This window comes from Canis lupus, chromosome 24, assembly GCF_011100685.1.
Source record: "Canis lupus familiaris isolate Mischka breed German Shepherd chromosome 24, alternate assembly UU_Cfam_GSD_1.0, whole genome shotgun sequence".
Lineage (NCBI taxonomy): Eukaryota > Metazoa > Chordata > Mammalia > Carnivora > Canidae > Canis > Canis lupus.
This window is the reverse complement of record NC_049245.1, coordinates 39,527,373-39,555,053: the sequence shown is the minus strand read 5'-3', so window position 1 is coordinate 39,555,053 and position 27,681 is coordinate 39,527,373. Positions and strand designations below refer to the sequence as shown.

At 45.7% G+C, this 27,681-nt stretch overlaps 1 protein-coding gene and 1 long non-coding RNA gene across 6 annotated transcripts in view; one reads left to right on the top strand and one right to left on the bottom strand.

The window, feature by feature from the left end:
* TSHZ2 (teashirt zinc finger homeobox 2) overlaps window positions 1-18,846 on the bottom strand; it is a 443,345-nt gene extending 424,499 nt beyond the window's left edge. For all 3 annotated transcript variants that reach the window (XM_038572621.1, XM_038572622.1, XM_038572620.1), the window contains exon 1: window positions 18,267-18,846. In XM_038572621.1, the coding sequence (XP_038428549.1) occupies window positions 18,267-18,306 (40 nt within the window). In that variant the 5' untranslated portion in view covers window positions 18,307-18,846. The remainder of the gene's footprint in view (window positions 1-18,266) is intronic.
* Window positions 18,219-27,681, top strand: part of LOC111092083 — a 99,565-nt gene continuing 90,102 nt past the window's right edge. The window contains exons 1-2 of one of the 3 annotated variants that reach the window (XR_005377981.1): window positions 18,219-18,543; window positions 21,871-26,466. This is a non-coding gene — a long non-coding RNA (uncharacterized LOC111092083). The remainder of the gene's footprint in view (window positions 18,544-21,870; window positions 26,467-27,681) is intronic. The other 2 variants (XR_005377980.1, XR_005377982.1) reach the window with 2 other exon arrangements.

Below are 27,681 nucleotides of genomic sequence, written 5' to 3'. Positions count from 1 at the left end.
TATTCAGCAGAAACACCTACTGTGTTCCAGGTACAGCAAATGAAATGGTCCCCACGATTTGAGGGATCAACGCCTGACATGATGAAATACAGACAACGAGATGGAAACTGCAGCAGTGTAGGGTCCATCTTCCCGTATCATCTGCTACTGAGGCCTTTCCTATCCAGCGCTAATTCTCCAGTGCAGGGAACAGAGGTGTAACCATGGTTCGGTTTCCTTCTCCCTCAGGGCAGTGCCACAGAGGTACCCCTGGGGAAACACACCGTGATGCTGCCTTCATGCTCCCGGGGAAAGTTCTGAAGAGCCTGGTGGTGATTTCACTAGTAGGTTAGCCTCAGTGTGAGCATATGCATGGACTATGCATACCACTAACACCAACTCACGCATAACAAGGACTTTCTACACTCTCGCCTCACTCCCAGATACACACGCACTAACACTCACAACGATACCGAGTCCAGCTGTATGTGAACATCTACAACACACACACAAGTCATAATTCAACCCCAGAATAAAACAGTCACAAAACACAGGCACACATTCTGAGGACGATGCTGATCTCCGTTGTGAAAACCATCTGGAACTACGTGGACCCTCCAAATCCCCAGGTCCTATCTTATTAATATTTCCACCCCAGGACCTAGCAGCTTGCCTCAACACGTTTGCTAAACTGCAGTAAATGTCAGTTTAACTGCCTAACATGCAGAACTGCAGAGGTGACCACTGGTACAGGTCAACTTGTAATATTCCTAAACAAAATCCAAGGGCCCTTCCTCTCCTAACCCAACCCACTCATGTTTAACACCTCCCGGGCTCCAGGATCCGTAGGGCAATGGTTGTCCGACTCTGAAGCTCCATCCATCACAGACTCTGAGGACAAATGCAATTTCTTTGACGATATTCATGCTTTTCTGTTGCTTCTCTCTGTTGCCCACTCCACCTCAAGGTGGCTGATGACCATTTTCTTGAAGTACTTGGGATTCAAGCCATGTTGATGGCCGAGCCTCACTCATTATTGGGATTACTGACATATTTTACCTACTCAGTTTACTTACTTCAAGCAGACATTTCACAAACGCCTACTAGGTGCAAATGAGCCAGTTACATTTTTTTTTGGTAAGAGAAGTGTGTATTTTTGTAAAGACACCAAGAATATTAAAAGTAAGAAATATTAGCTGTTTCCATTATGTTTACTCTTCTCAACTGATTTTCTTGCTAAATGCAGTAAAATACTCACAACTGATTGTCTCGACTTAAATTATTTATGTGGCAATTGTAAAAATTCCCAGGAATACTCAGTACAGGATTGTGAGTAATAATGAAAACTTGAAAATATGCTAAATGTCTATTAACAGAGGAGTTGATAAATGAGCAAAAATAATCATTCTTATGGTGGAATATTATAAAGCATATGAAAAAGAATTTACTATATATTTTTTAAAATTTTTATTTATTTATGATAGTCACAGAGAGAGAGAGAGGCAGAGACACAGGCAGAGGGAGAAGCAGGCTCCACGCACCGGGAGCCTGACGTGGGACTCGATCCCGGGTCTCCAGGATCGCGCCCCGGGCCAAAGGCAGGCGCCAAACCGCTGCGCCACCCGGGGATCCCCAGAATTTACTATATTTTTTTATTCTATCATTTCTCTCTCCTTCTTTCTTTTCCTCCAGCTGCTTACCTACATACTTGGATAGAGCCTACATATAGAGTCAAAAAAAATCAACATGCAAAACTATGTGAAATATTTACATAAAAATATTAAACATGTACAGAAAGATAATAATGCCCCTAGCTACCTATATATGCAGGTAAAATTATAAATAATGGAGGATATACACAACAAGTCTGAATAGGGCTTGTCTCTGGGGAGAGAGTAAGGTGGGAGAAATAATAATATTTGCTGAGCACTTATTATGCATGGAGCACTGTTCTAAGTACTTAATAAGTATCTCCTTTTTAAATCCTCATAATGGTGCTTGGAAGTGATTGTTCTCTTTCATTCCTATTTACAGAAGTGAGGCACAGAGATTTTAAGACTGGCGTTCAAAGATGATAGAGTTTCATCTATAAAGTTTAATTCCTTTATATCTGAAATTCCCTGATCAAGTGAAATAAGTTCATCTTATTGACAGCTCTCTCGTCTATCCCATAGGATTGACTCTCCCCCCATCCAACACTAATAAAGAAAATATTTATGTTAAAGACAATAAGATGATAATTTCAGTCCATTACTCAATAAAATAACCTCAAATCAGATAGCTAGGCAGTTTGCCAAACTGTATTATTACTGAGGTTTGTTTCAAAATGCCACCCACATTCAAAACTTAAAACAAAGTACCACCACAAAACCTGCAACCAACAACAACTAAAAAGAACTGTTAGGGGTCCTCCCCACCCCCGACAAAGATGCTATCACGACTTCTGTTGTAAGCAACATTCTCCCTCTGAGATACAACTCCTTCAATTTTACGATCATCTTTTTTTTCATATTGTTCAGAGTAATCACTTAAATGTCACCTATAATTAAACACTTAGAAGTAAGAAACACCTTTAGAGACTTTGACTATAAATATTGTGAAGAGCGCTAAAAAGGAAATCTGTGAGGGTAGCTTTTCATTTGCTAAAATAAATAACAGGGCAGCGTCATGGCATGTGTTCCATATTTCTGATGGCCAGGAAGACTCATGGAGCCTACAAGAGATTTATAGGGAACAGATGAGCAGTGTCTGACTTTGGGACATATCCGCAAGGATGCTGTAGAAAGCGGGTGAGCACGATTGCTTACTGAGACACCCCAGATGGACTGTGCTCACAGTTTTCATGTTTTTTCCTACTTCTGTTTAATAAAACAGGAATGGACTGAGGAAAATGCCATTGTGGAAAGCTCAAAAGGTTGCAAAATCCTATATATTCTTTTAATCTTCAGAGGCTCAACTTTTCAAGATGGTGTTTTTTGGACTTAGAGAAGCAGGAGGGTTCTCTTTATTTTTTTCTTTGCCACAATGGACTCACTTCAACCTGGAGGAAACACTAACTTTCACTTCATGCCCTTAGTCCACACATACCTATGGATGCTTATTTATGTGACTCTCTCCGTTAAGCATTAAATATTGTGAGAAGCAACAAAACACGTTGCCTGAGTACGACTGTGGTAGGCAGGGCCGGGTTTCGATATCTTATTTGAAAGCCTGTGTGACCTTCAAGCTATTTGCAATTTCCCAAACTTAATTCCCTTATCTCTTCAATGGGTCAATAGTAATCCTATCTGGCTTTCAGGATGTTGTGGAGAGAGACTTTATGTACACAACCTGTATGGGATCAATGTCTGTGAATGTTAACTAGGGAGGGTAGACTTTCTGGTGTAGTGTCATGCAGGTCAACAAAAGGTAGCCATTATGACAAGGACAATCGTGATCAGCATCATCTTCCTCATCGTCACCATCATTTTGATCCCACTCACCCATGGAAGCACAGATGCTAGACAGAAAGGCCTTAGAAATCTCATTACTGGGAGAAATAAGGAAAGGAAAAAAGAAAGGCTTGGGGAAAAGAGCTAGTTCTGAAGAAAGTAGGAGAAAGTATGAAACAGAGAACAAGAAGGTAGAGGGGGTGCCAAAGAATAAAGCCAGGCTTTCTGCCCTCCCATCCTGTAAAGTTTCTGGAATTGAAGAGAATGTAAGAAATAAAAAAGATAAGGCTCTGGGACATTCCTTTTGTTTCCTTCTTGTCTCTTGACCTTGGTCTCCAGGGTGCCAGCCAACTCCCAAACAGCCGGAGCCCCTGTGAGATATTTGCCAGGTTGCTTGTCTTTCTCCTTCACTGAGGGATGCTCTGGGCTCTGATGTGTGGTGCTATGACGAGGTAGACAAGTGCGTAAATGGATGCATTTCCCTGTTGAAATGCATTAGGGAAAATGGTCCCACCATTTCTAAAAACAGGCAATTGCCACAAGAGAGGGAGAGTGGAAGGAGAGAGTACTTATACTTTTTTCTGTTGGCTAAAAGCACAAAGTGGATATGGATCACCTCAAATAATCTTTTAAATGTTTTGGCATTTGGAATTGGGAGAGAAGAAGAAAAAGAAGGAGAAAGAGAAAGAGAAGGGGAAGGAGAAGGGGAAGGAGAAGAAGAAGAAGGGGGAGAAGGAGAAGGAAGAGGAGGAGGAGGAATTGTTGTTGTTGTTGTTGTTGGAGGAAGAGGAGGAGGATGACGACGAGATGAACAAAGGAGAGAACTGAGATTTTCCTCGTATGACCCATAATTCAAAGCCATGGTGGGTGCTTCCAATGCAGATTCACTGGCCCCAACCCCATCCTATGGAATCAGAACTGCCAGGCACTGGCCTGGGAATCTGCGAGGTTGCATTTTCACAAGTTCTCCAAATGATGAGGATACCAACTGAAGGCTGAGAACCACTGCTCTGATCCAAATGCCAAACCAGAACATTCTTCCCAATCCCTCCATGTCTGCAAAATTTCCTCTGCCCATAAAGACTCTGCAGAGTTTCTCTCCGATACCCTGGGACGGGAAGTTCCTTCTGGTTTTCAAAGTTTTTTGAAGTTTCAAAGAAAGCCTCCATTTTCTGGTGTTCATCTGACCCAAGTGTGACTTGGCAGCCTCTGCTCACAGCTGGTCCACGAATCCCTTGCCCTGCCTGGTTCCGGGCCCCTGCGGTGTCCCCCTTAGTAAGTCATTCTGCCCCATCCTCATGCTTTGTACAACACTATTGCTTTCCCCCCAAACCCTTTATACGAAACCTCCCCCCAACTATTGCTTTCTTTATATAGCCCCTTACAATGATTTCCTCTTTTATTTACCTACACAGTCATATTTTAAAATGAAGATTACATCAACACAGTCAGGGAAAACCAGCATCATTTGCCACAAATGATCAGAAAATGAAAATCCATGGGTTATTTTATTTTTCACTGGGTACTGTTACTTGAAAAAGTCTCTGAATTTGAGGTCTACTCTTTCTGATAAACAAGCATGAGATAGGTGTTTAAGGCAGGCTCACACCAAATCAGACTCTCTTCTTGATTAAATCAGAGGGGTTGAGGGAAGCCTGGGTGGCTCAGTGGTTAAGCACCTGCCTTCAGCCCAGGGCATGATCCTGGAGTTCTGGGATCAAGTCCCACATTGGGCTCCCTGCAGGGAGCCTGCTTCTCCCTCTGCCTGTGTCTCTGCCTATCTCTCTCTCTCTCTCTCTGTGTCTCTCATGAATAAATAAGTATGTAAATAAATAAATAATAAATATCTTTAAAAAATTAAATCAGAGGGGTTGAAATGGTGTTGGAAAAGGGACATCGTTTGTACTTGCGCAGGACTTGGTGCTACCCACAACCGTGTGCCACCAGTGGCATGGCAGTCCATAATGGGGCCACTCTGGCTTAAAAATCATTCAGGGATGGGCTTGCTTTCCTCATTAAGACACTGCATAAAGCTCTCACAGGCCTGGGCAGAGGAGATGGCCATAAGGAGTGTCCCCTGGAGGAGATCACGGTACGTGTCAGTGGTCTTGGCCCCCCTTGCAGAGATACGCCTTTGTCTTCTTAGGTTTCCTCACTCTGACTCCTAATAACCATGGCACCAACATTCATTCTATCAAGTCACATTTATTGGCCTTTGTAGACAGAAAGCAGGTAAGACATAAGATCCCTTCATGGTCATGAGCTCAGAGTCGTGGTCCTAATCTTAAATTTTATCATGTATTGAGTGTTTACTGTGTACGAAGCATTGTTAGTTGTTAGTGTTTTGTAGGAATTCAGGCTTTGCTCCTCCCAACAACCCAAGAGGGACTGTTTATTAGCTCTACTTTATACCAATAAGGAAATCGAGGCAGGAGAGGTTTATTAGCTTGTTCCTGAAATGGCTAAAACGTATTAACCACTCACCTTGTACCAGGCACTGTGCTAAGCCCATCATCTGACTTATCCCCATGAATCCTTGTAAAAACCCAATGAGATGAGTCCTCCTATTAGGTCTATTTTGCTAATGAGAAAATTGGAAGTCTGGGAGGTCGAAGTGCCTAAGGTCATACAGTGAGGAAGTGACCCATTGGAGAGAAATCGACCCTGACTGACCCCAGGGTCACCGCCTTGCCCTGATGCTGCGGTGTCTGGTGGGTGTGCGGAGATGGGTGAGGGCGATACCAGGACTCCGTGAAAAGTGCTTTGAAGGGTGGCCTTTTCCCCTCTACAGTCAATTCTAGAATAAATGCACCTTCCAACACTTTTCTTGCTTCCACTCTGGCTCAGAGAATGATAAACTGACAATTTTCAGTAAGAACCTTGCGTAAAACCAGAGGAGAGAAATAAACGCCGGAACGAGGGAATTAGAATTAGCAGGATAAACACAGGCCGGTGTCTCAGACACACGACTCGGTATATGCCACAGCCACCTGCCATTCTCCACACATCTTGTCGTCCAACTTTGGACTGAGCGTGCCACCTCCCCCACCCTCGGTCAGGTCCAAGTCATCACCAGCTTTTGACCCTACTGGAGCCTCCTTGGTCCACCTGCATGCAGCCTTGGTCCCTCATATATCACATGACACCCAGAAGGATGCTGTAAAAACCGAAGTCAGATCCTGTCTCCCCTGCTCCCTCACCCTCCAGGGCTCACGAGTTCCTGGGTCCTGGAGGCTTGGCGGGTGCCTACTCCCGGTGAGGTTCCAGCACCCTGGCCTCCTCTCTGCCTGCCAACCCCCACTTACTCCATGCCTGCAGCTGCCTCCTGGGTGAGCATGGGTGTACTTCCCTCTCTGCCACTCCACTCAGAACCCAGGTGCAAGTCACTTCCCCAGAAGCCTTTCCTGGCTTCTCATCCAAGACGGTGCACCCTCCCCTCCTGCCTTGCCCCCCTGCCCTCCTTTTCAGTCTCTCCCTGGCACATACGACACGCTGGCATGATGTGACATATGCACCTGCTTCCTGGTCTGTGACCTGTCTGCCACACTACATGGAAGCTTCCAGAAGGCAGGCTCTTTGTCACCTTGGCTCAAAGCTCTAGCTCCAGCACCTTCCCCAGTCCCTCTGCACAGCAGACTTTCAGTAACACTGCTTAAAGAAAGAACCCAAGGCAGACAGCAAAAGCTCCCAAATGCTCGCTGCCATCCCAAATCCCTTTGTCCTGAGATGGACCTTAACAGGCACCAGCCCGCCTCCCTTCACCCCTCTCCCAGACACTCATCTGAAGGTGACAATTACAAAGTGGAGAAGGGTTACCAGGAAACAGTCTGTAGCCTTCTCCTATTAGCTTAACAACCCCTAAGCTTTGCTGCCTTGGGCCCGAGGGGATGAGCACAGGTTCGAGGGAGGGGAGGGTGAGTTGCCAACCCCTGGGAGGCCAGGAGCATCTGGAGGCTGCAGGCACCTGGAGAGCAGGAGAGGTCAAGCTCCGGGCTCAGAAATGAGGATCCCGGGCCAGGCCCCTTCACCGACATCAGGGACACTCCCTCTGGGGGGTCTTGGCTTAAGGAGGAAGTCTACTAACTCATACTATCAGTAAGCGCTGTCTGTAAGATGGCTAAATAACAGTTACTGCAGAAAAAAAAAAAGGTGAAATCACTGCTCTTCACGTGAAGGCAGGTGATATCATGATGAACATAATGCGAGTTTATTACTGAAATCGCAGTCTTCTTGTCATTAGTATTTTTTAAATCGATAAATATTCAAAGTGCAGTTAGGATGATGATCGGTACGGAGGTCTGCCAAAAATTTTTAGATGTGTAAGAGAGATCCTTCTACTCAAAAGTAATTAATTAGTATACAAAGCAATACGCTAATTAAAGTATTTATTCATTTATTTACAGCCTCATTTATTCATTCATCAAGAAATATTTATTTAGTGCCTAATAGGTACCAAGGACTAATTCGAGTGCCTAGATTTTTTTTTTCCTGGAATCTCTACAGAAAAAAAAAAAAAAAAAACTACAGGAAGGAGAAGAAAAACATGCGTTTGTGACAAAGATCCCCCGTGCGTGCCAGGGACTGTGCCAAGGATGGTCTCTACATCATATTATCCAATTGTTGCGACCACCGTGGGAGGTGAGTGCTATCCTGTGCACACTTGACAGATGAGGACACGGCATTTAAAGAGCACCCCTTAAAACACTGCTGGCCAGTTAAGTAGGGAAGAACCAAGACTGGATCCCAGATTCGCTTGGCTTCTTAACATTTGCTTTTCGACAGCCTCACTGATACGGTTCACCCTGCACCAGGCAATCCTTCCACGATGGCTGGGCTTGTGAGTTGTTTTGTTTTGTTTTGTTTTGTTTTGTTTGGGGGGGGCTTGTGTTTTTATCTCCATATGCCACCTCCCTCTTTCCAAGCATCCTACTCACCATCACTGAGGGGCCTGTTGGGCAAACAGACCCAAATCCACTACTTCCTTTGAAATACTGACTAGGAAATGGTCTACAGATCACCCAGACAGATGACATCACTTCCCTTCTGGAAACTCTCCATCCCATCCCACTGAGAGCCACAACGAGAAGGCCACACACACACACACACACACACACACACATGATCTGGCCCCTGCCCACCTCCCCTGCCTCGCTTATCAGCCCCTCCCCAACCTTAACCTGCCCTCTCACAGATTCCTCAGACACACCTGTCAGGCCTTACACGCTTACCGCTTGGAAGGTTTCTCCTAGATGTGTGCTTGGTTATCAGCTCCTCACTTTTTGTTCAGGTCTGATCTAATGTTGGCACCTGGGAAATATCAGTCCTGACCACTCTCTATAAAAAAGGCCATCCTCCCATCCCTCTTTACTCCATTAACTCTGATTTATTTTTATGACATGCAGTTAGAACTATTTAATATATCAATGCATTTGTTTCCCAGCTTTCTGGTCTTACTCACAAGAATACTAGCTGTGTGAGGGCAGGGACGTTTCCTGCTGTGTTATCCCAGCACCGACCTAGCTCAATGCCTAGCAGATGGTAGGTGAACAGTGTATATCTGTTGAATGAATGAATGGGTGCGTTAAATGCACTTGCACACACACACACACACACACACACACACACACACACTAACGAAAGGACCGACCTCATATCCGGGAGAGGACTAGATTCTAGGTGGAGATGCCACTAAAGGCAGTGCCCTCTGTACTGCTCTGAATACCCTCCCCGCAGGCTTAGACATGGCAACAGATGCAGGGAAAGAATAATAGGAGCTGGGTCCTTCCTTGGCAAATCACTATAGCTATTCTAGATAAAATATCACAATAGATTAAGGGTATAGGCTTTGGAAGCAGAGAGTTTAAAACCCAGCGTGGCCACTGCATGACCTTGAACAAGTTGCTCTGCAGGTTTCTCAGATCCCCATCAGTAAAATAGGGATTACACTAGCATCGAATGCATAGGAATGTTATAAGGATAAAACGTGGCTCAGATGTCCCCTCCGGGACAATCTCCCCTGACCATCCACACTCGCAGTGCCAAACTCCCACTCCTCAACTTTTGCATTTATGAAACCACTGTCATCGTGGGGCTTTTTTTCTTTCTGCAAATTCTCTCTCTCTTCTTTTTTTTTTTTCTTTGCTAATTTACCTGTATGCTCTCTAGCTTCCCCCTCCTGGAAGGTAAGATGACCAGGGATCATATTCTTCCCACTGACCACTCCTCCCACAGGATGCGGGTGGCCAGAACGGAACCTGGCACATAGTAGGAACTCAAGAAATAATTGCTGTTTAAATAATGGGAATATATGAAGCACTTGGAAAAGTGCCTGATATATAATAAACACTTACATAGTTGCAGTTATGGTTATTACTGTTGTCCTTATAGTTGTTGCTGCTGGTGCTATAATTACTATCTTTGGGGAAAGAAACATTTTTTTGAGCTGGTGCAGGGCTCCAACCAGCCCAGTATGAGTCAGCCTCAGAAGAGGCTAAAACACTATTTGGTGACGGTATTTCCAGTTTGGAAACCAAAATGCACCCAAGTCTGATTTCTTTCAAGCCCAACCCCCTAACCCCATGATGATTGCTAGCTTGCTCATTTCCCTTCTCGTATAAATTTTTCATGGTCTGGCTATTCAGGGTAAAGACACACTAGCACTGTCAGGTCTGACCCCTAGTAGTTTCCATGCACTTTCTCAGTCCTGGGCTCACACAATCCTTTTAAAAACCTGGGCCTTAAGAAGAACTCTGATTACCCCTATCTTGTAGGTTGGAATGTGGCGGGGGGTGGGGGGCAGTTAGAGATTCCAGGAGCTTGCCCAAGTCGACAAGGCAAAGAAAAGCAGTAGACCTAGGGACTTGAACTTGGGTTGTTCTGACTCCTGAGCTCACATTCTTACCCCTGGCAAGGTTTCTCTCTGGAGCTTGCCCAGGGCCACGTTACCAGGATGGGCAAAACTATAACCAGAACCCAAGTCACTTTCTCCTGTTCTAGGGCTCCATCCACAATCTCAAACCTAATCTCAGGAGGAAAAACAAAAAGAAGCACAAAGCCATGTACTCAACTTTCTAATAAAGGAAACTAGCCGAAGGCAACTCTGATATAAAACACGCTTATAGCTTTTCATTTTGGCATTTCTTCTGTACCAAATGGTACTGAACGCCTAGAGTAGATTTACCTCTTCTCTACAGCATCATCTTGGCCCAGAAGCTATTCATATCTCCCTTGGGGTATGAGAAAGAGGCTTCTAAATTATTGGAAAATTCTAAGAATCTGATAAATTCAAGTGATTTAAAGTAAGCCCTTTGCAGTTTATATAGAAATATCTATATACCATTGCTCTGGCTTACACAAGTCCCTTCTCCCCTATAGAACACCTTGACCTTCTGCTTCCTTTTCTCATCGTCCACGGTCATCAGATTTCATGGATTTTTTCACGATGCAGGAAGGCGTTAGGGAAGTTTTTTTTCCAAATTCATTACAAACAGAATGGCCGCTGACAACTGTTTTTATCTCCTTCTGCCCTTTGTAACTATTTTCATTAAAAACAATAACCATGTTCTGCCCACCTTAGTATCTAAACTGTGTAATTTCCATAGAAATGACTTAGATGTAGCTTTAAGAAGAAAGCTCTGGGGTGATTTCAGAGTATTCATTCAGTTCTGAAAGCACTCAACTAATTAAGACCAGTGATCTTAATTTTTGTACTAACAGAAACTGCAGAACACTGCCTTTTTTTTGTTTTTTTGTTTTTTTTTTTAACCCACCTTGGCGTCTAGCAGCTTTATGGAAACACGAGGTTTTTCCTTTAGCATAAATGGACACTACAGCTTTTCAATTAAATTAGTCTTTGGAGACGGATGCAAAAGAGCTAAAAAGCTCCTTAAAAATCTTCCCTGCTCCGCTGCCTCTCATGTGCCAAGGGGAGATGTGTAGTTAAAATGCAGTGCTATCTTCCTCTCACCCTGCCGAACAAAGTTTTTCATCTTGAACCCTGGGCTAGCTGTAACAGAGAGCCTACTGAGAGTCTACTTTTAGTTTGCATGCCCACTTTGGGTTTCCTAAAGCTATTTTGTTAAGAGGGATGTGTATACGATGTCCTGTGTCTTTTGTACATCCAGAGAGAACTTTATTAGATCCTGTTTCAGGCTGGGTAGTAGGTATGATGATACTGAAGCTGTTGTGGTTCTGTTTTTGTTTTAAATAACACAGATGGAAAGAGCACCCTTACTTAACGAGAAAAATCCCAGACAAATGCTTTCAAATATGATCCAGGTATTTTTCTTTCTGTGTAATTTCTCTAAATTCATTATCTCCAAAACTTTTGCACTATGCATCTCCCTGTTGTTAAGCAAAATAATGCTGATATATTAATAAGAGGATTATCTGGTCGTGTCTCCTGAATCTTAATTTCTAAAATTTTCAACAATTTTAGCCATTGCTTTGGCATTGCCAAGTATTGGAGGGTGCCCAGAGGACATCTTTCTCTGCAGAGGAAATGCAAAAGATTCAGAGAGGCAACAATCAACAATTCTACGGAACCACTTTAATGACTTCCAAATCTCTCCCAACTATTTTATCACTTCAGCCACGGAGTTTGCTTTGGAAACAAATATATCAGCAATTCCCACTTTCATCCCAGAAGCTTTTTCTCTGTGTCTGTGGATGCAGTGTCCTCAGAGGGGACCTAACTCCTATACCCTCATGATGGTTTCTCTGCAGAAATAGCAGTCACACTGCTGTGGACACTCCAGACCAGCATCCCAGTTAGATGCCAAACCATATGTTTACAAAGGCACTTTCCTGAGTTTGCAGAGAGAGTCCCAAAGTGGATATCTGGGCTCTAAAGTATCTAATTTTTTATTATCATGTCTTGAAGACCAGCAGCGTCTCTCGCCGCTCCTTTTCAATGCTGTCCCTAGCCCCTTCACCTAAAACAAGTGACTGAAAGGTCAGTAGCACAGACCAAAAAAAAAAAAAAAAAAAAAAGGAAGAAAATGCTAAATCCAGTAAAAATCAGTTTATGTAAGAGAGCCCGTAAATACATGGTGTTTTTTTCTTACTGCGATATCCAGGCAATCAAGCAAACCCTCTCAACGAGTTTATTTCTTATGTGGTTCGAATGACTAAGCTCATTTATAATCAAAGAGCTGCTCACCAAAGGTCATCCTAAGGAACAGGAGAATTTCTAACTTTAAATGGAATTTACAAAACTTAAAATGATAAAAAAAATATAAATTGCTACAAATTACTGAAAAAGGGATATAAAAACCTCTTCCATGATGCACGGGCTCTAAGGAGGCAAGAGGCTGAGATCTCCCTGATACAGATGACAGGAAAATATATTCTGTATTTGTCACATTAGAAAATGAAAATAAATTTCTCCCAAGTAAATAAAAATATAACCGCATTCTCAACTTGCAAAGCAATAAAATTATTTGTGTGCCAAGCTTCTTTTAATACCACCGTAATTTTTTTTTATAAAAGTCGCTCAATTTGATTGTAATTAAATATGTAATGAAAAAGCACTGCTTCAGGGAAGCGATGCAAGACTCTCTGTTAATGTATTTCCAACTGACTTTGCATCAAACGAAAATGATACTCTGTGTATGCCTGGTCTTAATATAGAATTTGTTAGGCAATTCTGTGCTTTTTAAAGGGAACTTGGGTGGACGCAGGCACGTCTTTGAAATAGTGGCTGAGTCTTCCCAGACCATGACATACCTAAATAAAATTGATGGTACGCATACAGTGACGGAAGGGGAAGATCTACTCTGGTCATTTAACTCGTGTCAGCTAATTACAGACCCAGCACAAACATGAACAGGTTTTCTTCCTGCCTGATTTTCCTAAGCTGAGCTGCAGTGATGAGCAGGAGTGTATCGTTGCAAACGGCCTTAAATAATGCCAAGCTCAGTGCCCCTTTAAAACCTGCTCAACTGAGAGTACAATCCCCAAGCCACTGGGAAGATAAACAGATCAACCCAGGTATTATCCAGTTGGAGAAATGCGTGAGAAGTCACCTGGGATGAAATGAAAGCATAAGCCTCTGTTGGAGAATGTGACAAAAGGCAAGATGCTTCCAGGGACAGATCTGCTAGAGATGCCTAGGAGGTATTTGTTGGGTGCGAAGGTTTCCCAAACGTGGAATCGAGGTGAGTGGGAGAAAAATCAGTGCACAGTAGTTCTGAGGGATGTTTCCACCCTCCTCAAAAGTAGCCTCCCATCTCCAACCCCCAAGCCTCAAGCAGATTGTCATGGTACAGAAGTTTCTCAGTGGTCCCTCTCCTTTACCTACCTTCCACTAGAACTCCCTGTCACTTGCAATCTGCTGATTAGAGCTAATGTATTGTGTCCTGATATGGCAGATTAAAAATGAAATCAATAAATGCCTAAAACAAATGGGCTTTTGAGATGTCCCATTCAATCTGGGTCTTTAAGGGTGAGGTGAGAGAAGGGAGAAGGAAATCAGGAGGCGAGTGGGGAAGGGCCCACTTAAGTAATCAATTTCCATCCAAAGCGCTCTGTGCAGGATGCGATTCCGGGGGACCTGTCCTTCCTTTTCCAGGGATCTGCCTTAAATAACAAGAAGAGCCAGAACAGTTCATGCTGCTGAGCCCCTGTGGGGTGGGAGGGGGGGGGTGAGCTGTGTGTGCTTATTTTTTCCGTTCATCTGTTAAAACCCTACCGTTTGGGTAAGTGAATGGGGACGACAGCACGCGGTATTTGAATCTTCAAGATGTGAACTTGTCTCTCTGAAGTATGTTTAAACAAAGTGAGAGTGCCAGGGTCCCGACTCCACCCCGATTCCTATTCCCTCGAATCCCATCCCACTTGCCAGTAAATTAAAGGTAAACTTCCTCCCTGGGCTGCCTGCCCCCCTCCCCACCCTGCTGGTAGAGATCGCTGAGACCTCCCCGGTTCCCCCAGGCACCGCTCCCAGGAGGCTGAAAAGGAGATCGCTGGGGTCAACTCTGCTCCATTGCAGGATTCAGAACCGTCCCTGCTGAATATGCTTCCCATGTAAATAAACTATGCCATTAAGGTGCAAATTGCAACTTTTAAGTAATGATTGCTAATAGTCTAATGTTTACTGCCACACAAGGACATTCATGAAAACAAAATCTGCATTATTCATCTCCATATTAAATAAACAAAATAAATTGAGGGAGCTGTTCTTCCCTGCAAGACTTTTCCTCAGATCTGGATTATCAAGATAGCTTCCAAGAGTCAACAAGAAGGAAGCCTTTAATCTCTTTGGGTTGGCAGAAGCAGAAGCCTGTAACTTCTGTATACGTTCGATATTCGCAAGCCCCAAAGATCTTGCATTCTATTACACTTGGCTGGCGTTATATAAAAACAATAGTTCAGGGTGGTAAAAGAAAATATATGTGTTACACATGTCTGTGTACAGAGGCTGTGACAGATTGTAGAAAATAGAAGGGTTTGCAGTGTAAGTCTGCAATTTTAAATTTTTAACTACTCTGCAGCCTGCAAAATACAAACAAATCAAAACACTGCTCGGTTTTATTTTACCTTTCTGCCATCTTCTCTATCTGCCCTAAAAATGGATAGGGGGAGAGGGATGCTGAAAGAACCTCCTGCAATATTCTCAGGTAAGAGTGGATGCATTTTAGTCGGGAGTGAAATATAGGGCCAAGCGAGCGAGCACACACACACTCGCACCTACACAAACCCCTGGGGTACTATAGGCTGTTTTCTGAACTTTTTTTTTTTTCTTGCCCGAAGTAATAGTATGGTGGAATAGCATAGCTGTAGAGAGCCAGGAAGAATGACATTTCAGAGGGAAATGTTCTGACTTAGCTGTTTCCTTAAAGAGAACTGCCTACCTCACATCCCTGCTCCTTAAAGGGGGAGGTGGGGTGGGGTGGCGTGGGGTGGGGGGAACATAACAAATAAAGACCAAAAATTCTCATCACTTCTAATACCAGCTGGTTCATTCTATCTCCATCATACCTGCTTTATTAGAAAGTTCTGTAACTGCTTCCTTGAAACATGGAACTTAAAACTCATAATGCAAAGGAATCAGATTGCCTCGAACAGTTCTTGGGAAAGAGTCTCAGCTCTGATTCACTCACAGGCTTTTTCTATCTTACATTATTCATTAATCAAGCTAGAAATCAAGCTTTCAGCATCAGTCCATGGGAGTAATTACTTACAGTTGTGCATTGTGTTTAATTTCAGGCAGCGATAAAAGTTAGTATGGCCACAATCCTAGAGCCCACCTTGTTCTTTTCCTTACAGTGTCAACTGGCTCAAGAATCCTAAAGTGGCTAACTTTACTTGTGAACCACCACCTCAGCTAAAACAGAGTACAGCATCGATGACTTTGGAGGAAAGAAACCTTGCATTGAAAAAAAAAATACCCGTTTTATTAATATGTGAGCAAATAAATACTGCAAGAGGGGCCTCATTATGTACAAAATGAATCGTTCCCTTTCAGCTCCACAAGGGTTTCCCCTTTTTTTCAGTGAAAATAATAAAGCCATGAAAACAAACATAGAAAGACAGTAGGCATTCAATAGGCCAGAAAACTGAAACTGCAGTCACAACTTTCTAACACACACACACGCTAAAGAGACAAGCCAGTTCCAATAGATACCAGCTTAATGAAAAGGATCTAATTTAAATAATGTGATACAGCATTATGTTACGTACACCTGGATCCTCATTGATCAGAGGATAATTATAATCAAAGTAGTGCAATTCTGAGCAATGCACTTTTTATAATGAGCTTACCAAAGGAGACATGTCCAGTCATTCTGGTAATTTAAATTACTGCCTAGTTGTTGATGGCCTTTACCGGAACAACAAGGGGTGGGGGGGGGGGGTGGCGGAGAGGAAGAGTAATTTTCAGGGCAGTATCACTTCTTGCTGGACTGTTGCCCAGGGTTCTCTTTTGGGACAATAAGGACGTTATCTCTAATAATCTAGCTATACGGAAACTTGGGTTGCCAGAACTAGAAGGAGCACGCTCACTTTTCCTGGGTCCAGAAGGCCAGTGCACGCCCCAACACTGTCAGTTTGCAAAACAATCCAAGTTTAAAAAAAAAAAAAAAAAAGTGAGTTAAATGCAGACAGGGACAGGGGAGGGAGGGAGAAATTGTTTTCAAAAGAGGTAGCCGGAGTTGAAAAAAGAGCACCTCACTGACGAGGCAAGTTCCAAATACACACGGCACTGAAAATATTTTAATTATTTTGCTTTTAGGGAAACAGTTGGAAAACACACAAATCAGAGCTTTATAAATGATATTTCCTCATGCAATCTGAACCGATCTACGCATGGCTACGGAAGCAATTCTGCGCTCTGAAGGGAAGATAATTGTGGATATTTCAAAGCACATGGACTGCCATTCAGGCTGGAATCAGGCCATGATGGAGGATGAGCTTGGTGGTCCAGCATGTTCAGACACAAACACCCACTTTGCCCAGATCTGCAGCTAACTTTGGATTTGTTCTAAGGGTGGCTTTACAAAGTTTACCAAAGTGTTCCACGGAACTTCTCTCTCAATGTTTCGCTCATGTTACAGCAGAAAGGAAACGTGTTGTTGGGTCTGCAGAACTCCATCCCTAACTGATGCTGCCTAAAGCATGAGGGTAAATACAGAGACCAGGGCAAAAAAAAAAAAAAAAAAAAAACTTAAGCTTTTCGCTAAAGCCCCGATTCAACTAAAGGACACAAAGAAATAAAAACGCCCACATTAAAAGCCAAACAAGATAATAATTGTGCATGTCTGGCTCTGAATCTAGAGGGCAAGGCTTGCGTCACTGGCACTCTGAGTTACCATGGTGAGTGATTTATTGATATATATCAAGAATGAATAGATCAAAGGCAGCGAGATGACAGGTGATCAATCAAATGTCAAATCAAAACTAGCAATCAAGTGGAAAGCTGATTTTTCAGTGGGTGGGTCTGGCAGGAGAAAAATGAACTTTCATATTACACTTCCGAGAAACAAAACCCCAGCATACTATTAAAAAAGCAATTAAGCAACCCAAAAGGAAAAAAAAAAAAAAAAAAACCCTTTAGAAGAAGGTCTATTGTACTGATCCATTAACCTGTTCCTCTCTTTTTTTGGGGGGGGGGGGGTGGAGGGTGGGGAGGGAGGGGGGTTGGTAAGGAAGGATTCAGATGGGATAAGGTACAAATCAATTTACAAAGTTTACAACTCTCTCTGGGCAAAGGAAATCCAGAGCTGCTTCAATGTTCTACTGGGTCCCCTTTTCCCCCCTTTTTAAAGAGAAAGAGTCTTGATGACACTTCCAAGCACATTCAAAGGTTCAGTCAGTCCTTTTCCTGGGGTGGTTTTTTTCCACCTTGGCCAGCAAAGTTACACTCTCACTGCTTGCCCCAAAACCCGCCTGCAGCCCAGGGCTGGGGCACCACGCCTCACACTCCAGCGCCCCGAACCCCCAGCTGAGAGGGAGACAGCGGTCCCTCGAGGCCAGCAGCCACTGGCACTGTCCACGCGGAGGGATGCGAGGGTGCGAGGAGCGGCTCCCAACCCCGCACCCCGAATCCTCGACCCAACTTTGGCCCGAGAGGCAAGAGACAGACTGGGAGAAAGTTAGGGGTGGGGTAGAGGGTGGAGGGAAAGAAAGTTTAAGGAGGGAAGGCTTGGTGGGATAGCTTCCCCCCCACCCCCCACCCACCCCGAGCCTGCAAGGGGGAAGGATCCGGGAGACGGAGGAAGGCGCGAGGGAGGACGGGGTTATCCGCGGGGCAGCGAGGGGCGCCCGGGGCGACCTCCCCGCGCGGCTGGGGGGGCGCCCGGGGGGCTCGGCGCGCGGGGCAGCCCCGGGGCCGCCCCGGAGCGGAGCCGGTTCTCTTACCTGCCGCCCGCTTGGGTGCCTGCTGTTTCCTCCTTGGCATCGCTCTACTTCGCTCCAGTCCCACTTCTGGCGGCCCAGCCCCGAGCCGCGCGCGGGGGCCCGCTGCTCTCTCGCCTCTCCGGGGCTCCTCCGCCTCCTGCCCGGCGGCTCCTGGGGCGTCACTCGGCCTCAGTCCCCCCGGCGATCCCCCCTGCAACTCCTCCACCACGGGCCCGAGGAGACCCCCCTCTCCGGGCGGCGGACACGGGCGGCTCGCGCCGGCTGCTCGCAAGTAGAGGTTGGCTCTGCCTTGTTGTTTGTTTGTTTGTTTGTTTTGGAATCTCGCTCCCCCTCGCTCTCTCGCCTCTCTGTCTCTCTCTTTTTGGTTTTTTTTTTTTTTTTTTGCTTTTTTGGAGATTTTTGGTTTTTTTGGTTTTTTTTTTTTTTTTGGGGTGACTGTTGAGACACTTGATTTCTTTATTAAACATCCAAGACCGCGTTCGGATGGAAGGGACGAGGGGCGCACACGCGCCACACGCACACGCGCGCGTAAAGAGAAGGGGGAGAAACAGGCAATCCTGGGAAGGTAGTGGTTTCTTCTTCTTTTGCGGAAAGAAGGGGAAGAAAGAAGAAGAGACTCCTCATAAAATCCTCCTCCCCCCACCTCCTCCACCTCCTGCTCCTACTTCATCCTCCTTCCTCCTCCCTCCTCCTCACTCCTCCCTCCTCCTCCTCCCTCCTCCTCCTCCTCCTCCTCCTCCTCGCCGGTCTCTATGGCGGATTCGCGCTGGGGGAGAGAGATCACTCACTGTAGGTTTGTGGCTGCTGTCAGATTCCCGTCTGTGAGTGATATGCGAGAGGACAGGAGCGGGTTGGGGGAAAGACGGAAAATCCGGAATCCACTCGCGCACACACTCACACGCGCGCACACACACACACACACGCACACGCACGCACCCGCGCCTCCTCGCACACACACTCACACCCCCCCCACGCGCGCACACACACACACGCACACGCGCGCACACTCACACACGCGCGCACACTCACACACTCACACACACAAGACAGGGCGAGGCGATGCCAGCAAACATCGATCCCGCTGAACAAACTGAACATTAACAAACTCCTCCTCCTCCTCCGCTCCCCGCGACCTGATGACAGGGAGAAATTTACTCCCCAGCCGCAGAGCGCCAGGCAGAGGGAGTCTATTAAAGGGACAGCGTCCCGCCGGGGAGGGGACGGGGGGCTGGGGGCGGGGACCCGGCGCGCCCCGCGGCTCCTCCGGGCGCCCCCCACCCCCCACCCTCCTCGGGGACACCCCTCCGGGAAGGGCGTGCGGAGGGAGGGGACAGGCAGGGATGCGGGTGGAGACCAAACTCCGCAGTTGCAAAGGGAGCCAGCTGGGGGGGAGGGGGAGCAGGTGAGCCTCCCCCCCTCCCCCCCTCCCCCCAGGGCCCTTCGCAATACTTATGAGACGGGGTGAGAACTTGGGTCTCAGCCAGCGGTGACCTCCATCCCCCAAGTCTCCTAATCTGACCGCGAAGACGTCCTCCCCACCCCCACGCCAAGTTTACCGCCCCTGCCCCTCCCTCCTTCCTCCCCGGTCAGAGAAACAGAAATCTCCCTTCTGCCTCCTGGCTAGTTTCATCCCAGATTCTCTTTGTTTAAAACGGTGTTTCTTGAGCACCTACTATGTGCCTGCTCTGGAGACACAGGGGCCAGAGCGAAAGGGAAGATCCCGGGCCTCTTAGTGTTTATATTCTAGTGGCGGAGCACACCTGTCACTCTCAGATCCTCAGTCTTGGCCCAAGTGTCACCTTCTCCCAGAGGCCTACCTGACTTAAAATTTTCCGCGCACATGCACACCCCTCACCCCCACTCCCTAGCCTGTTTCTCTATTTTATCTCCTTTTCCACTGGGCTTATCAATAGTACATAGATTATGTATAGTTCTCTATTTCGTTTATCGCCCTGTTCCTTTTTAGAATATAAGCCCTGTTTAGAATATAAGCGGGATTTTGCCTCTTTCGTTCACTGTGCTAGCCCCAGCAATGGAAGGGGACATATAGTAGGTGCCCAGTATATAATATTTGTTGAATGAATGAAAAGTAGGCAAGCAAATAAGCAAGGTAATTTCTGAGAGATAAGCTCCATGAAGATGTTAGAATAGGGTCTGTGATGGGGTCTGGAAGAGGGGGCAGCCCTAGCTCCAGACTCGATGCCGGAGATGGCACTCGAGCTGAGATAGATTCCGGCCAACAGGTGATTGGTGAGCCAGGTGTGGGTCTGGCAGCTGCCTAGGTGCTGGGGACAGGGCGGAACCGGAACCCTGCCCTCAGGGAACTCTCATTCCAGTGGGAGAGACAGACAGAGGGGCAAGTGATGTGTGATGGGGTAGGAGGCCTGGCCGTGGAGGGAGGGAGGATGGTTTCCAGGCAGAGATTCCTGGGGAAAGTCAAGTCTAAGCTGAGTCCTAAATATGGGGCGGGGTGGGGGGGGGGGGTAAGGCAAGAGGGGAACTGAGACAGCCAAAGCCTTAGAAGAAGAAGGCAGGCATGGCCTAGTTCTTCCCAGTCAAGGCTCTGGCTGCCGGCACCCAAATCCCCTCGGGCCCTTGTTAAGAGGCACATTCTTAGGCCGAAAGTGTGTGTTCTTACCCTAAAATACGATGATCTGACCCTAACCCCATGGGCATTTGGGCCCATAATTCTTTGTGGTAGAAGCTGTTCTGTGCAATATAGAGGGTCTGCAGCATCCTTGGCCCCTACCCACTAGATGCCAGACCCTTCCACCCCATCTGGGTCAACGAAATTGTCTCCAGACATTGCCCAATGTCCCCTTGGAGGGGCAAAATCGTCCCCCTGATTGACGGCCACTGCTCTAGACCTTCTAAATCAGAAACTTCTGGAACACGGCGCAGGGAATCAGCATTTTGAGCCAGTGAGTCTCCCGCTCTCTCCAGTTTGAGAACTTCCGCTAACAAAGCCTTTGTTCTTTTGGAATCGGACATGTCCAGTATCGCTAACTAGAAAGCAAATTCAAGCTTAGATATTTTGTAATTTAGGAGTTCAAGGTGTGGCACTGTCATGTGGTCATTGTGATGGGGTTTCACCTGTGCCTACTCCTCACTATCTGCCCCCGAACCATGAACCCACCACGAGGGAGGCCTGCCCGGTATAATCGGGCCACCTCCCATTCACTACCCGCCCAGCTACCACCTTTGCCATCACTTGCAGGGAATGACCTAGGGTGACCTGTTCCACAGATATTTTTTCTGAACAGTTCTTTTGGGAGCTATAGGAAATGTAACTTTCCCCATCCTACTAGTCATGTGTTATCATCACATTTGCAAAGTGCTGTTTAATCTTTCTTGTTATTGTTTTAACATTTTTAACATCCCCACGTGGGAGGCCACAGGCTCCTTTCTTCCTCATGCATGTGATACAAGTTGTTAACTCATCTGCCCTAAATCACCCAATTGGCCTCCACCCATGATCAACCCCACCCAACCCCAGCCTAGTCCTTAGGCAACTGAGGCACAGAAAGCCCTACTGCAGCATTGACAATGTCAGCAAAAGGATATTAATTCTAATTAATTCTAATTTCCTCCCACACCTTTACAGGGAGCTGTGCCAGGGACCACAGCTTAATCAGTAAAACCGCCAGTCCTGCCGGCTGGGGACCACAGTTCGAGGAACAGGGGGTATAAACGTAAGGCCTGAGCAGAGAAAAGCCTGGGACTGCAGTGAGCTCACCGTGAATCCACCCCGGGAGAAGCCCCATGTCTGCTGACTGGGTGTTTTTACTACATTCAATCATTTACCAAACATCTCGTGTGTTAGTTAGGTGGCCAGGCATTGCCCAAGTACAGGAGATGCTGGCGTGCATAAGATCGGATCCCTGCCTTCAAAAAGCTTCTGTGAAAATGACATCCTGAAGATTTGGAACTGGGAGAGAAGGAATTTGGGGGCTGGACCCAGCTTTGGAGAGGATCGGGAAGGAAATGGGCCAGAGTAGCTGACTTTGGGCTACTTTGGGAATCTTTCCCCGTATCTCTCTCCAGGATTCTTCCCTGAATTTTACTTACATTCCCACAGTAATTTGTATTTTTTCCCCCTACTGCTACTATTATAGAGTATTTCGCTTGGTTATCAGCAAGGAAGATTTTGTCTACCTCAGTTGGATCCACAACACAATGGTACCCAGGTACTGTTCAGTGGCGTAGACGTGACATTGAAAAACATGAATCGCATAGTGAAAAGGTTATTCCCTTTCAGTTTTCTTTCAATCCATGAACGTCTCAGTTTGGTGCTAGTGCGTCTTTCATGCCTAACAATTGCTAACTTTTATTTCTCAACCAAGAAACCACAGATCTCAGACTTAGAAGCTTGGGAGGGGCAAGAGTTACCTGGCTAGACTTTTTTTTTTTAAATGGTTTGTTTTTATTGAATTTACTCTAAGGTTACCTCTATCTTAGCAAAAGATGTTGCACTCCAATTATGGTAGCAATCTGAAGTTTGATGTAATTTATGGGTTTTAAAAATAAATATAGCTAAGGAATGATAGAGAATAAATAATGGTTCAGGGGTGTGTGGAGATGGCAAAATGTGAGAAAGGTGGTACAGGTATGACTAGAATTTGCAAAATACTTCGCTAAACCACAGACTCTGGCACTTTTGGAAACTTCTTCCAAGGGCTGGAGGCTTAGAATAATACTATGTTTGGGTCTCCAGGGAGGTAGCATCCTCACATCTAACACTCGAACTCTGGGATGTGTAAAGGCATGAACTGATTGGAATGAGTCAACTGTATCTTCTAGAACACCAATTCCCACACTGGCTCAATGTCAGAATCACCCGGGGATTTTTTTTTTTTTTCTTTCTCCTTAAGATAAAGAGGCACAGGCGCCACCCTAGAATTACTGAATTAGATCCCCGGGTGGGGCCCGAAAATCTGATATTTTACAAGTTCCCAGGTGATTCAGATAAGGTGCCAGGCATGGGAACCTTGCCCCTGCAAAAGCTGAATTTTGTAACAAGTGAATCAAGTTGGTAGAAGTTGGTGCACATGAGGAATAGCCAGGGTATGCATTCTTGGATTCACTCAAAAAGGTGATCGTGAAGCCTTCTAAGTTGTACTCATGGAATCTGTGAATGCCCCATGAAAGCATGTATCTGTCATACTGATTTTTGTTGTTAGTTTGCCTCTCTTACTACTGGACTCCAACCCAATGCAATTAAAACAGACATTTGCCATACGCCTATTTGAGATCGGCACTGCCCGAATTAGCGGGCATTGGGGCAGTCTGTGGGATTCTTGAGCTCAGTTGATGTAATAACTCTTGTACCAGCTTCGGGGATTTTGCATCTTTTCTTCCCTCCAGAATGGTCCCTCCCCCAGATTTGTTTTCCTTCTCACTCTAAACTCAAATGTCATCTCCTTTTGCCCCTACCGTCTGTCCCATTCTTTCTCTTATCTTTCATGACAGTTATGACCATCTGTAAGTATCTTCTTCATATATTTGCCTATCTTCATATATTATTATCTGTCTTCCCGAATTAAAATGTAAGTTCTAATCATCTCGATATCCCTGAGTCTAGCAGTATTGGCACTCAGTGAGAATTTATGAAATGACTGAATACCCAGTTGAGCATACTTGCAAAGAAGTGTGTATGGAAAACAAAAACGAAAACGAAAACAAAAACAAAAACAAAAACGAAAATGAAAACAACAACAAAAACAAAACCATTAGGCCCACCGTAGGGCTTTCATTAGGCATGAGTAGCATTTCAGCCGGTGTGCCTCTTTTCCAAGTGATGCTGTCCTTCCTTCCCCAACTTCTCTCCCTTTCCTCCCTTTCCTTTCTCTTGTCTCTTGCCTCCTTCAGATCGTCCCTTAAGTACCGCCTCCTTCAGGCAGTCTTCCTGGGTGGACTCCAAGTGATTCAAACTTCTCTAGTCCATATCTTCTCAAAACAGAGAGTCACTCTAGAGTATGATTCCAAATATATGAATAGACAGGCAGAAATGATCTATGCTGAGGTATCAGGGTAGTGGTTACCTTTGAAAGTGAGCTTGAGGAGGCCACTGGGTGTGTGTAGGGGAGGGGCCTGCATTGTTCTTAACTAGGATGCCGGTTACCAAGTCTATTCAGTCTGTGAAAATTAATTTAGCTGCATGCTTATGATTTATGCACTTCTATATATGTACATAATGCTTCAATTAAATAAAAAAGCAGTGTTCTCAAACTTTGCCATGTATCATAATCAACTGGGGGGATTTAAAAAACTCAATGCCTAGGCCTTACCCCAGACTCATTACATCAGTCTGTGGGGGTGGGATCCAGCCATCAGTATTTTTAAAGCCCCCAGATGATTCCAATATGCAGCCAAGTTTGAGAGCCAGTGTACCATACGATTTTACCCTCGAGGATATAATTCATTGCCTTCCTCTTGTGTCATTTAACTCATTCGGGATATCCCTCTTCCCAGTAACTATTTTGTAAAAACTTCAAGGTGGCAATCTTGGGTTATTTTCTCCCTTCCCACGACACCTGGTACAGCGTCATGTTGAGGGTGGGGGAGGACCAGACAAGAGGACGTACCAGATGGATCACGAGAGCGATAGGAAGAAAACGAGGTAGGGTGTTGGGATAGAGCGTAAGGGGCGGGGGCAGGCCTATTTTCGGGTGAGAGTCTCAGAAAGCCTTTCTGAGAAGGGAACATTGAAACAGAGATCTGGAGTACAAGAGGCAGCCCACCAGGAGCCAAGGCCTGAACTCGGAAGAGACTTCTGTGCTTCCAGAACACAAAGGACGTAGCAGTCAGTGTCCAGGTTTCCAGAGCTAAGCAGGGAGAGGGGAGCAGAAAATGATGTAGGGGAGGTGTAGGGCGTGACTGGATCATGGAGACATCGTGGGTCCTAACACCAAATATGAGTTTTTTTCTTTGTCATCGATAAATGCTAGTTCGTTTACTTACATCCCAAGATAGCTAGTCCAGTAGAGTGGGTTTGTTCAACCAACACAGAAGAGAACCTCTCGGCTTCCACTTGGTGGGAATTTGCTCTCTGGACACAGTTACAGTACATGACAATAAAGTCCAGAGACACTCAGGCACTGACAAGCTTGCTCTTAAGAATAAATCCTCCAAAAGTCTTTGGGGGTCTCTTTAAAAACTCTTTGGATTTGACTAGGTGTAGAATTTCACAACAGCAATTAGGCACTATGTATATTTTAAACCATCCGATTGCTGAGAGGGCAGGCTGGGGATACAGGAGCTGTTCAATTTAACATACATCACATTTCTCCCTTGGAGGTGGCTACTTGCTGTTGGTGACAGTATTTTGCTGCCACCGAAGAATCCAGACCGCGTCGCTGGCCCAGTAATCCATTGCTCGACTTGATTAACCACAGGAAGACATTAAGTGAATGTAAGGACCGGAACAGCCTGGAAACCATGTGACGAGCAGCCTTTAAGTTCTGGGCTCTGGTATATTTTATGCCACCTCAACTGTGCATCAAGCTCTCCTTCCTGAACTCATTAGAACCGTGTGCCCAAAGGTACCCCTCAACTTTCAGAAGCAAATAGAGAATGATATAATTCGCTCTGAGAACACCTTTCTGTCTCATCCGGAGCATGTCTTATCTATTATGATTAGGCATTAGGCATCCTATTGTCCTGAAAATTTCATGAGATTCTCCCCCTGCTTGCTAGGATTATGTCAAAGTGACTTGTCCTGGATGCGTTTTCACCCATCAATACAGCTCGTCTCCTCTCCTTAACCATTGCTGGGGAGGCCAACAGGGCGAAGGAGCCCACGGGCTTACAATGGTCGAAGAGTTCAAGGCGGTTGCAAATCCTCTCTTGAGAAGGCTTGCGTGTCTTGCTTCTGGTTTCCCGAGAAGCAGACCCTGAGATAAAGATTTGAAAGCAAGTAGTTTGTTTGGGACGTGATGTTAGAAAACTCTAGTAAGAAAGTAGGGAAGTGAGCACGGTAAGGGAAAGCTATCAACATGTGGTGTGTTATCCAGCAGGCGATCTCTGTGGGTGATGGAATGAATCCTGCTGGGTGATGCTGGGAGTCAGTGGACCTTACGCGCTTCTGAGATATCCCTCCTGAAGAGCGAGAGAGCTGCGAGCTGGGGTACTTATCCATCAGCACCTGCCAGTCATCGGATGGGGGCCGCTCTCAGCCTTCTCTGCAGGCCAAGAGCCCCAGGTGCTGGGGTATGAAGAAATGGGCAGGGCATCAGGCCAGGTTGGGGTCCAGGAAGAAAGATAGGTATAGATTTGACCAACCTGCATTTTATTTTATTTATTTATTTATTTATTTATTTATTTATTTATTTATTTGAGAGAGGGTGAGCTCATGCACATGAAGTGAGGATGAGGGGCAGAGGGGAAAGCAGAGAGAGAGAATGCTCAAGCACACTCCACGCCCAGCACAGAGCCGGATGCGGGGCTTGATCTCAGGACCCTGAGATCATGACCTGCGCTAAAATCAAGATTTGGACATTTAACCTGCTGAGTCCCCCAGGCATCCCAGAGCTGCATTTAAAAAAATATTTCCACTGCTTACTGAGATTACGACCTTGGACAAGTTACGTAGCCTCTCTGAGCCTTAGCTTTCCCATCTGTGAAATGGGGATGATTGCACATACCACCGGTTTCCATTAGGGGCACAGAGAGGAATTTTGACCTATTGTACAATCCATAGCATGATACCTGGCAGGTAGCTAGCACTCCTACATTTTAAGCTTTTTCATTATAAGTATTTGTTGATTGACTATTGTTTACAGAGTGCTTTCAGATAGATCTGAGGTGTAATCTAATCTGTACTGAGGGATAAAACAAATCTCAGCTCAGTCCTCTACTTGTGCAAGGGCACCAGTTTGCAGAAGCCAGCGAGGGGAGGTCAGATCCTCCTGCAGAATGTGTGAAGGTAGTGGAGCATAAATCCAAACCACTGGTAGCAGAGAGCTCCAGCCACTGCCCTCTTCCCCCCATAGGCCTGTCCTCTTTTCCCACTAAAGTTCATTAAGCATCCATCTGCCCCAGGCCAGGCACTGGGCTGGGTATGGACATAAAGCATCTGTGTGGCTCTTAGGGAACATAAGACTCTGGGGAAAGAAAGGCAAGTTGTAGTAATGACCACAGAGCTAGCATTTATGAAGCACTTGGTATTAGGCACTGTTGTAAGCACTTTACAATATGGGTTTATGAATCCCTTAAAACAATCCCATGAGGTAAATTGCTTTTGTTGTGTCCATTTTACATATGAGGAAACTGAGGCACAGGGAGGGTCGGTAACTTACTCAAGGTTATGGAGACACCACACGGGGAAGGTGGTTCAACCCCTCTAACTCGAATACTTAACCACCCTGCACTACTCACTCTCGGTAAAGCTGTGGTCACATCACACGTTGTCTAATTA